Source organism: Gopherus flavomarginatus, chromosome 6, assembly GCF_025201925.1.
Source record: "Gopherus flavomarginatus isolate rGopFla2 chromosome 6, rGopFla2.mat.asm, whole genome shotgun sequence".
Classification (NCBI taxonomy): domain Eukaryota; kingdom Metazoa; phylum Chordata; order Testudines; family Testudinidae; genus Gopherus; species Gopherus flavomarginatus.
The window spans coordinates 131,163,518-131,175,564 of NC_066622.1; the positions used below are offsets into that span (position 1 = coordinate 131,163,518).

The following is a 12,047-nucleotide window of genomic DNA, read 5'->3' on the forward strand; positions in this document are numbered from 1 at the left end:
TTCAATTAAATACACAGATGTTCAATTTTAAATATTCCATATGTTCTGTTTATAATAAACATTGTTCCCTTGAATATGTTGGGGAAGGAGGTTGAGAGTGTTTGCTCTGTAGACTTAATCTTGACCATACAGTAATATTTAACGAAAATATGTTCACTTACTGATAAAAGTTCTACAAATACCAAGTTTAACCAGTAGGCTAGTATTACTTTACAATGCATCAGTCTTTGTTTGACCATACCAGAGATTTACTTGACAACTGAACACAAGAACTTAATACCTGTTGTGGCCTGGACCATTATGTCAAAATGTGTTTTTTTAACATATGCTAATACTTAACGCTCAATCTCTTTTCTAATCAACAAAGCGAACGGCAGATCTTAAAACAAGAGGGGATTAATCTAGCAGCTCTCAAAACGATATTTACTAGCGTATTTTTTTCTGCCAAAATACGAGTCTGGATTTATTTATTTTTTTAACATAAAGCTATGACCAGAGCAAACGAACAAAAACTAGATACAGAACATGCAATTACCTTATATCAATTTATATAGTATTCATATTTCATGTACTAACTACAGAGCATTTAGTTACTCTTTAACCCTCTGGTTTAACCCAACAGAAAATAGGGATCACTCCTAAGCAACTGTATGTGTCAGGGTATTTCTTCCCCTTTTGAGTGCCAGAGTAAAAAAGTAAAATACCATAAGGTTTTTTTATTACAATTATTACACTGGTAAGGGCAAGGGAGAGTCTTTTATGCATGGGAGTGGTAAGTTTTCTTAACTATTCCTATTTCTTGTCTGTACCGGTACAATACGGACTCCGCTCATTGTAGGCCTGAGGACTATCACATTTACAACTCATAGGAAAACAACAACTTCTTTGTTTATGAATTGTGCTGAACCCAACAACAACCAACAACAGCTACAAACGCAAAAACTTTTCAGAAGCGTCCAAATACAATCTGAAAATCTACCCTGAAGTGAAGTGGATTATAACGGACCCATTACATACTCTGAACGTGTCTGAGCCCGTTTAAAAGGAAACTCAGCGGAGCACCGGTAGCAAAACTCAACCTGTGCTGCTCCTTGCAGGGATGACTCTGTAAATCAGAGGAACAGAATTTACTCTCGTTTGTCTCCCTAGGGCCAAGAGGGTGAAAGTTGCTTCCTGCTGGTACCTAAATTCGGAGAGTGGAAAACAGCGATCGCCGTTTAAACCCCTCAGCTACAGGACCCGTGAGGATTTGCATGCTCCAGACCTGCCAAAGCGACCCGGCTAGACAGATCCGTTAATCGGGGAGGGGGATTCTGCACACAGACCCCCGTGCGCTTCGTTGTCAGTGTGACACCGCCGGGAGGGAAGGGGAGCAGGAGCAGCCCAGAAACAAGGGCGAAGTTGGACCCCGCTCCGGCTCCGAGCCCGGGACACACGAGCGCGCCTCTTACTTTTGGACGAGTTGGGGCAGACGGGGCGGCGGCTGCATCCCTCTGCTGGAGGCCGGGTGGCCGGGGACCGCCTTGCGGGCATCTCGGTCGGGCTGTTCAGAGCCGCTGGGGGCCGGAGCCTGGTTCATGGTGGCAGCGGGAACCATCCAGCCAGAGCCTCCCCAGCCCCCTGGAGCGATGGGGCACCGCGGAGCGCGCCTCGGAGCCAGCCCGGAGGGGGGCGGGAGGGAGCAAAGCCTGGGGGCTGGACAGCCCGGCCCACGGGAGCCGGAGCGGGAGCCACCCCCCGGCCGGCTAGGAGGCTGGCGGCGGCCCTAAGGGGGCGGCCGGCGCCTGGGGAGCAGCATTTATGGCGATGCCTGGCACAGCGGAGCCAATGGGAGGAACAGCCCCCCTCCCGCACCCGAGAGTCCCCAGCCCCGGGGGCGCAGTGAGCGGGGACCCCCCCACATTCCTCCTCCCGGCCCTGGGGGCTCAGCCAGCCGGGAACCCCCCTTCCCGCACGCTCCCGGCCTGGGGGCCGCAGTGAGCCGGGACCCCCTGTCATAAACAGATAGCTAAGGGTTAATGTCTCTTTCACCTGAAGCACCTGACCAGAGGACCAATCAGGAAACCGGATTTTTTCAACTTTGGGTGGAGGGAACTGAGTGTTTTTGTCTTTGTTTTCTGGCTGCCTGCTTTCTCTGAGCTTTGGAGAAGTAGTTCTACTTTCTAGTCTTCTGTTTCTAAGTGTAAGGACAAAGAGATCAGATAGTAAGTTCTATGGTTTCTTTTCTTTGGTATTTGCATGAATATAAGTGCTGGAGTGCTTTGATTTGTATTCTTTTGGAATAAGGCTGTTTATTCAATATTCTTTTAAGCAATTGACCCTGTGTTGTATCATCTAATACAGAGAGAACATTTGTACTTATTTTTCTTTCTTTTTATATAAAGCTTTCTTTTAAGACCTGTTGGAGTTTTTCTTTACTTCAGGGAAATTGAGTCTGTACTCACCAGGGAATTGGTGGGAGGAAGGAATCAGGGAGATCTGTGTGTTGGATTGCTAGCCTGACTTTGCATTCCCTCTGGGGGAATAGGAAAGTACTTTTTGTTTCCAGGATTGGGAACAGAGAGGGAGATTCACTCTGTTTGGATTCACAGAACTTGTGTCTGTGTATCTCTCCAGGAGCACCTGGAGGGGGGAAGGGAAAAAGGATTATTTCCCTTTGTTGTGAGACTCAAGGGATTTGGGTCTTGGGGTCCCCAGGAAAGGTTTTTCAGGGGGACCAGAGTGCCCCAAAACACTCTAATTTTTTGGGTGGTGGCAGCAGGTACCAGGTCCAAGCTGGTAACTAAGCTTGGAGGTTTTCATGCTAACCCCCATATTTTGGACGCTAAGGTCCAAATCTGGGACTAAGGTTATTACATGAGTGGCAGCTGGTGGGAGACAGAATCCAGAAGCCAGTAGAAATATTATATTTTTCTTTTCTCTGCTAAGGGCTTTTTAGCAGAGAGAAGCAGTTGGTTTTAAAAGGGAACCAGAGAGAATTTTTTTTCTGCTCTCTCTCGCAGTTTGTGGCTTGCATGTTAAGGGTCTTTTGTCATGCAATAGCCCTCCCATTAGGAGGCAAGTACCAGCACTTATAGGCATGCAAATAAAGTGGTTTTTCTGGTTTCCCTTCATTGAACATTAGCTAGAGAGAGAAAAGGAAAATTAGCTAAAGGCACTGTTGCTAGGCAGACTTCAGGAGGCAACAGAGAACCTGCAGTGCAGAAGATAAACACCGGAGGGCACCCCAACACAAGAAAACAGGAATCATGACTTCTAAGGCAAAAATTGACGCCGAAGAGCAAATCAAAGAAGCTGAACACAGGCGACAACTGGAAATAAAACAAAAAGAGATGGAGATGAAAGAAAGAGAAGAACAGATCAAAGAGGCAGCCTTCCAAAGAGAACAGGCAGCCCAAGAGGCAGCACACAAAAGAAAACTAGAAGAAGAAGAGGTGGCCCACCGCCGAGAAATGGAAAAGCACCAAAAAGAAATGGAAAAACAACAAAAAGAAATGGAAAAACAACAAAAAGAGAATGAAGAGAAGGAAAAACAGAGAAAACATGAACTGGAGTTGGCAAAAGCTGGGCTGCATGTGCCAGCCAACCCTAACAACCCGGCGCCCATTATTGCTCCACAGCACAGGAAATTTCCCACCTACAAGGCAGGTGATGACACCGAGGCCTTCTTGGAAAATTTTGAAAGAGCCTGTCTTGGGTACAGCATTCCCGAAGACCAGTACATGGTAGAATTGAGGTCACAGCTCAGTGGACCTTTAGCAGAGGTGGCAGCTGAAATGCCTAAGCACCAAATGAATGACTATAAACTTTTTCAAACCAAGGCCAGATACAGGATGGGGATAACCCCAGATCATGCCCGTCGGCGTTTCAGAAACCAAAAGTGGAAACCAGAGGAGTCATTTCCCAAACACGCCTACTACATTGCAAAAAACTATGAGGCCTGGCTAACAGGAAACAACATTCAAACCTTGGAAGAACTGAACCTCCTCATACAAATGGAGCAGTTCTTGGATGGTGTTCCTGAAGACATCACGCGGTACATACAAGATGGAAACCCCAAGAATATCGCTGAGGCGGGGGAGATTGGAGCCAAATGGATGGAACTGGCAGAAAGCAAAAAAGCTACTGTCAAGGGGAACGATTACCCCAGGGGGCACACAGACCATAAACCCTACCACCGAGGACAGCCAAAGACCCCACATACCACCCAAGTAAAGCCACAGATACCCTACCCTTCAACCTCACCAGTCTCCAGTAACTCACCTCGGCCCAGTGACCCATCAGATGGAAGATGCTTTAAGTGTAATGAACTGGGACATATCAAGGCCAACTGTCCCAAGAACACCATGCGAGTGCAATTCATTACACCACCATCACACCAAAGATCCCCAGGCCCGGATGCCTCTCAAATACCCTTGGAGCGAAGGGAAAATTTGAGAGTGGGCGGAAAGAAGGTTACTGCGTGGAGAGACACGGGGGCACAAGTGTCAGCTATCCACCAATCCTTCGTTGACCCCAAATTCATCAACCCAAAGGCCAAAGTTACAATTTACCCCTTCATGTCACAAGCTGTAGACTTGCCTACAGCTCAACTGCCTGTCCAGTACAAAGGCTGGTCAGGAATGTGGACTTTTGCAGTCTATGACAATTATCCTATCCCCATGCTACTGGGGGAAGACTTGGCCAACCAGGTGAGGCGGGCCAAGAGAGTGGGAATGGTTACACGTAGCCAAACCAGGCAAGCTTCCAGACCCATTCCTGTTCCTGAACCGTCCACAGAGGCCCCGTCTGTGTTACCAGAGACCCAGACAGAGGTAGTGGACCCGGATTCCATGCCTACCACTGAAACAGCCACAGCATCTCCAGTCCCAGGCCCGGAACTGGAACAGCAACCAGCACCAGCAAGTGCAACTACATCTTCAAACTCAACGCCAGAGGGCGCCAGCGAGCCAAAACTGGCAGAAGCAACAGACAGCCATACCCAAAAGGCTCAGCCAGAGCCTGAAATACCCTCAGGTGCACCAGCGGAGAGCGGTACACCAGCAACGGAAACAACCCCATCACCTACATCGCTTCCAGAGGGACCAAGCCCAAGTCCACAGTCTGAGGAAGAACTGGTGACCCCAGCCTCAAGGGAACAGTTCCAGGCTGAGCAGGAAGCGGATGACAGCCTTCAGAAAGCTTGGGCAGCGGCACGGAGCACCCCACCGCCTCTCAGCTCTTCTAATCGATCCCGGTTTGTTATAGACCAAGGACTTTTGTACAAGGAAATTCTTTCTGGTGGACACCGGGAAGAATGGCAGCCGCAAAAACAGTTGGTGGTTCCAACTAAGTACCGGGGGAAGCTCTTAAGCTTAGCCCATGATCATCCCAGTGGCCATGCTGGGGTGAACAGAACCAAGGACCGGTTGGGGAAGTCCTTCCACTGGGAGGGGATGGGCAAGGACGTTGCCAAGTATGTCCGGTCTTGTGAGGTATGCCAAAGAGTGGGAAAGCCTCAAGACCAGGTCAAAGCCCCTCTCCAGCCACTCCCCATAATTGAGGTCCCATTTCAGCGAGTAGCTGTGGATATTCTAGGCCCTTTCCCAAAAAAGACGCCCAGAGGAAAGCAGTACGTACTGACTTTAGTGGACTTTGCTACCCGATGGCCAGAAGCAGTCGCTCTAGGCAACACCAGGGCTAACACTGTGTGCCTGGCCCTAACAGACATCTTTGCCAGGGTAGGTTGGCCCTCCGACATCCTTACAGATTCAGGGTCTAATTTCCTGGCAGGGACCATGGAAAAACTGTGGGAAACTCATGGGGTGAATCACTTGGTTGCCACCCCGTACCACCATCAAACCAATGGCCTGGTTGAAAGGTTCAATGGAACTTTGGGGGCCATGATACGAAAATTCATCAACGAATTCTCCAATAATTGGGACCTAGTGTTGCAGCAGTTGCTGTTTGCCTACAGGGCTGTACCACATCCCAGTTTAGGGTTTTCACCATTTGAACTTGTGTATGGTCACGAGGTTAAGGGGCCATTACAGTTGGTAAAGCAGCAATGGGAGGGGTTTACGCCTTCTCCAGGAACTAACATTCTGGACTTTGTAAGCAACCTACAAAGCACCCTCCGACACTCTTTAGCCCTTGCTAGAGAGAATCTAAAGGATGCTCAGGAAGAGCAAAAGGCCTAGTATGACAGACATGCCAGAGATCGGTCCTTCAAGGTAGGAGACCAGGTTATGGTCTTGAAGGCGCAACAGGCCCATAAGATGGAAGCATCATGGGAAGGGCCCTTCACGGTCCAAGAGCGCCTGGGAGCTGTAAACTACCTCATAGCATTTCCCAATTCCTCACTAAAGCCTAAAGTGTACCATGTTAATTCTCTCAAGCCTTTCTATTCCAGAGACTTACAGGTTTGTCAGTTTACAGTCCAGGGAGATGATGCTGAGTGGCCTGACGGTGTCTACTACGACGGGAAAAAAGACGGTGGCGTGGAAGAGGTCAACCTCTCAACCACCCTGGAACGTCTGCAGCGGCAACAAATCAAGGAGCTGTGCACTAGCTTCGCCCCACTGTTCTCAGCCACCCCAGGACGGACTGAACGGGCATACCACTCCATTGATACAGGTAATGCTCACCCAATCAGAACCCCACCCTACCGAGTGTCTCCTCATGCCCAAGCCGCTATAGAACGGGAGATCCAGAACATGCTACAGATGGGTATAATCCGCTCATCTACCAGTGCATGGGCATCTCCAGTGGTTCTGGTACCCAAACCAGATGGGGAAATACGCTTTTGCGTGGACTACCGTAAGCTAAATGCTGTAACTCGTCCGGACAACTATCCAATGCCACGTACCGATGAGCTATTGGAGAAGTTGGGACGTGCCCAGTTCATCTCTACAATAGACTTAACCAAGGGGTACTGGCAAGTACCGCTAGATGAACCTGCCAAGGAGAGGTCAGCATTCGTCACCCATGCGGGGGTGTATGAATTCAATGTCCTTCCTTTCGGCCTTCGAAATGCACCCGCAACCTTCCAGAGGCTGGTAGATGGTCTACTAGCTGGACTGGGAGAATTTGCAGTTGCCTACCTCGATGATGTGGCCATTTTTTCAGACTCCTGGCCCGAACACCTGCTACACCTGGAAAAGGTCTTTGAGCGCATCAGGCAGGCAGAACTAACTGTTAAGGCCAAAAAGTGTCAAATAGGCCAAAACAGAGTGACTTACCTGGGGCACCAGGTGGGTCGAGGAACCATAAACCCCCTACAGGCCAAGGTGGATGCTATCCAAAAGTGGCCTGTCCCACGGTCCAAGAAGCAGGTCCAATCCTTCTTAGGCTTGGCCGGATACTACAGGCGATTTGTACCCCACTACAGCCAAATCGCTGCCCCACTGACCGACCTGACCAAAAAGACCCAGCCAAATGCAGTTAAGTGGACTGATGAGTGTCAAAAGGCCTTTACCCAACTTAAGGCAACGCTCATGTCTGACCCTGTGCTCAGGGCCCCGGACTTTGACAAGCCATTCCTAGTAACCACAGATGCATCTGAGCGTGGTATAGGAGCAGTGCTCATGCAGGAAGCAACAGATCACAACTTCCATCCTGTCGTGTTTCTCAGTAAGAAACTGTCTGAGAGGGAAAGTCACTGGTCAGTCAGTGAAAAGGAATGCTATGCCATTGTGTACGCCCTGGAAAAGCTACGCCCATATGTTTGGGGACGGCGGTTCCAACTACAAACTGACCATGCTGCACTAAAGTGGCTTCATACTGCCAAGGGGAACAACAAGAAACTTCTTCGTTGGAGTTTAGCTCTCCAAGATTTTGATTTTGAAATTCAACACATCACAGGAGCTTCTAATAAAGTTGCTGATGCACTCTCCCGTGAGAGTTTCCCATAATTCAGTAGTTAAAAAGTGTTCTTAAAATGTAGAAGTCTGTTAGTTATATACTTAGGAGTATATGTAAAGGTGTATGTGTTGTATTAATCTGTTATTTTCAAGTTCTAGAAGGAAATCGCCGCCAGTGAGCTTCCCCACTGTCTGCAATTTGGGGGGCGTGTCATAAACAGATAGCTAAGGGTTAATGTCTCTTTCACCTGAAGCACCTGACCAGAGGACCAATCAGGAAACCGGATTTTTTCAACTTTGGGTGGAGGGAACTGAGTGTTTTTGTCTTTGTTTTCTGGCTGCCTGCTTTCTCTGAGCTTTGGAGAAGTAGTTCTACTTTCTAGTCTTCTGTTTCTAAGTGTAAGGACAAAGAGATCAGATAGTAAGTTCTATGGTTTCTTTTCTTTGGTATTTGCATGAATATAAGTGCTGGAGTGCTTTGATTTGTATTCTTTTGGAATAAGGCTGTTTATTCAATATTCTTTTAAGCAATTGACCCTGTGTTGTATCATCTAATACAGAGAGAACATTTGTACTTATTTTTCTTTCTTTTTATATAAAGCTTTCTTTTAAGACCTGTTGGAGTTTTTCTTTACTTCAGGGAAATTGAGTCTGTACTCACCAGGGAATTGGTGGGAGGAAGGAATCGGGGAGATCTGTGTGTTGGATTGCTAGCCTGACTTTGCATTCCCTCTGGGGGAATAGGAAAGTACTTTTTGTTTCCAGGATTGGGAACAGAGAGGGAGATTCACTCTGTTTGGATTCACAGAACTTGTGTCTGTGTATCTCTCCAGGAGCACCTGGAGGGGGGAAGGGAAAAAGGATTATTTCCCTTTGTTGTGAGACTCAAGGGATTTGGGTCTTGGGGTCCCCAGGAAAGGTTTTTCAGGGGGACCAGAGTGCCCCAAAACACTCTAATTTTTTGGGTGGTGGCAGCAGGTACCAGGTCCAAGCTGGTAACTAAGCTTGGAGGTTTTCATGCTAACCCCCATATTTTGGACGCTAAGGTCCAAATCTGGGACTAAGGTTATTACACCCCCTCCCCTACGGTCCCCCTCCCGGCCCGGGGGGCTCAGTCAGCCGGGAACCCCCCTTCCCGCCCGCTCCCGGCCCGGGGGCCGCAGTGAGCCGGGACCCCCTTCCCCCACTTCCCGGCCGGGGACCGCAGTGAGCCGGGACTCTCCCTTCAGCCCCCCTTCCAGCCTGGGGGGTGCTGTGAACCAGGACCCCGCGTCTATCCTCCTGGCCGGGGGGTGGGGGGTTCACCGCACCTACTCCTCCGCCCAGGGCTGCTGGAACAATTGTTATAGTGGGGGTGCTGGAAGCACAAGCCCTGTATTTGGTTGTTATTACTACCTTCAAACCATGGGGTGCTCCCACACCCCGTCTCCCTCCTTACTAGCCCCCCCTTGCAAATGCTCCAATCCTTTGGGGGCAGTGAGTCAGGTCCATCCCCTCTCTATTCCTCCAGCTGCCCTCTCACTCCCTTCCCCATTATCCCCCTAGCTACAGGGGCAGGGGGAGTAATGCTCCACCCCTGGGGAGGTACTGTCCAGGGCCCTGAGCTTCCTCCCCATCTCCTAGAAGAGACGCTGCCCTGTGCTGCCTCTTCCCTGCCCACCCCATTAGTGCTCTGCCTCAGCAGCAGCTGGAGCTCCCTCCCTGCAGCTCACCATCCTCCATCCCCCAGAGAGCCTGCAGGCCACTACCTTTCCACTGGTGCCTTCTGCAGGAGAACTGATTGTTTCTCTGGGCCTCAGTGGTATCTCTGTCTGCTTCTTATTTGGGGTCCTGACGTCCTGTAGCAAATGAAATATATATTTTTCATTGTTATTACAGTAGCACCCAACTGTTCTGGAAGTTGTACCTATATGTCTATACAAAGGGAATCGCTACCCCAAAGAAACAATTTGACCCATATTTCTACAATAATCATACAAAGCATTCCGATGCAAGTGTAAGATTTTGCACCCTAAATTAGTTGCTGTCATCTGTGTCCTTTATATCCTAGAAGCACAGGTGGGGACACTATTGGAGCTCCAAGCAAAGATTCCGTTTCCTAATCCTTACAAGTTTGAAGGTTGCTAACTGTGTTCCTGAAGCCTAATTGACCACAGTGACAATCTATCTCCCCCCTCACCTTTATTATTGGTGCCTTATTTGTGGCCATCAGTCACTGATTTGGTATGGAGGGAGGGACAGGTTTCCGCTGCTGGCATACAGCTGTTCCCTGTGCCCAAAGAAAATGTAATGAGCTTCATAGTCCTCTCTCCTTTTTGTGATGGAGCCCGAGAAAGGAAACCCAGCTTAATATTTTAACACACCAGCACTTCCATAAGGTAGTTCTATCAAGGATTTAAAGTGCTTTACAAACATTAAATTTCACAGCACCTCTGGGAAGGAGGGAAGTGTTAATATAATTTTACCCTTTACCAATAATGTGTCCATTGTACACCTGGAAATAATAATCTGCTGCATATGGCCCATGTCATGTGTTTATAAAATAGAAGAGGATGATTATGCACCAGCCAGCAATGTCATCGCTCTCCTATGCTAGTCACGAGTTATGGAGTCATCCCTAAAAGAAACTCCTGTTAGGGATCACCCAAAGAGTGTATTTTTACTGAGTGATTGTATAAGTTATGGCTCACAACCTTGCAAACACTTAAGCACATGTGTAAGTATTTGCAGGATCAGGGCCAATATGGCAATAACTTTACCCACCACTGCTTTAATGCAGGAATAGCTCTTAGAGAAAGAGCTAAAGCATGCTAGTGTGATATGAGATTAGGTTTAACCTGCATAAATTTTGATGGACTCATTATTAATGAGTGGGAAAGCAATGAGCAAATTATGCTGCTTATTCGAAATGAGTGCTATTAAAACCTTTAACCTGCAATTTATATGTCCACGTAATATCACTATACATTGGGCCCAGGGTCAACCTTTAACATACCCCCATCTCCATGCTTTTTGATATATACCCATATATTACAGAGAAACAGAAAAGGGGTACTAGTTAGGGACTCTTTCAAGGGGTTGCTTTCTGAAAAGATTTGCATACTACTTCCACTGTGAGTGGAAAATTCTGATTTGGTTGCATTTTGTACTTACTTTGCACAGGTGTAAATATCTCAACCAGATTCAAGGTCATGGAGACTTATACCAGCAGCGTATATTTCAATGTGTACAATCCCTTTAATAGCAAAATAACATGGAAGAGACTGAGCAACCTGTACTTTATATATATTTTGAAAAATAATCAGGGCATCACATCCTTTTCCCTGCCAACAAAGAATTGTTCCTTGCACTGCATTCTCTAGTGCTTTGTTCAGTTTAATATTAAAAGTCTCAAGCTTTCATCCCTCTCTGATTTGGAAAAGAGGCTCTGCATGGAATTCTTCCATGTTATTACAGTAGAGAAAGCTCCTGTGGTTGTCATTCTTTATATAGAGAGACACTCTGATGCCTATAGTTAATTGGGAAGTGAAAGAAATACTAGGTGACTGATTGCCTTCTGAAAGGAATGAAAAATAACTGTGAAACAAACCTCTGCGAGTAGATTAGTATCTAATATTCAGCTTTGTGCATAAAAATATGAGGGACCCTGCAAAGAGGTATCCCTAGACTGAGGACAGGCTGAGATAGAAAGCAATGTGAGGTTTTTTGGGGTAATCCTCAGTGAGGGTCTCAGCAAGTTTAAAGACATAGTCCATCTGGGAGCTAACTGTATGCATTATAAAGAGGGGTTGAGTTACTGCCCTGGGATAAAGACAGGTGATTTCTTTCTAGGGGCATCACCAGGAGAAGGTATAGCTGAGTGACTGAGCATTCAGTAAATGATACCATAGATCGCCTAGCAGTAACTTGTTATTCCACTGAGGAATCTGCTCCATCACTCCAGCTGATGCTAAATGTATGCTTTGAAACAGGAGGACTGATGCCCCTTGAAATTTTATCACAGCTAGCGTCACAGCAGATACTGTACTCATAATAATGTGTCTAATCCTTGCTTTTAGAATCTTAATAAATTCTCTCTCTAACATTCTATGGCAGAGCGCGACAAAGGTTAAATAAAAGTTATGTGTAGTATGTTAACGACCAGTGACCCCAAACATGGTCACAGCCCCGTTTGCGAGGCACTGTGAAAATTAATTCCCTCTGCAG

General features: G+C 47.5%; 1 protein-coding gene across 1 annotated transcript in view; it reads right to left on the minus strand.

Moving 5' to 3' along the window:
* RBM20 (RNA binding motif protein 20) overlaps positions 1 to 1,597 on the minus strand; it is a 191,157-nt gene extending 189,560 nt beyond the window's left edge. The window contains exon 1 of the mRNA XM_050957981.1: positions 1,452 to 1,597. Within this exon, the coding sequence (XP_050813938.1) occupies positions 1,452 to 1,597 (146 nt within the window). The remainder of the gene's footprint in view (positions 1 to 1,451) is intronic.
* Positions 1,598 to 12,047: the final 10,450 nt, after the last annotated feature.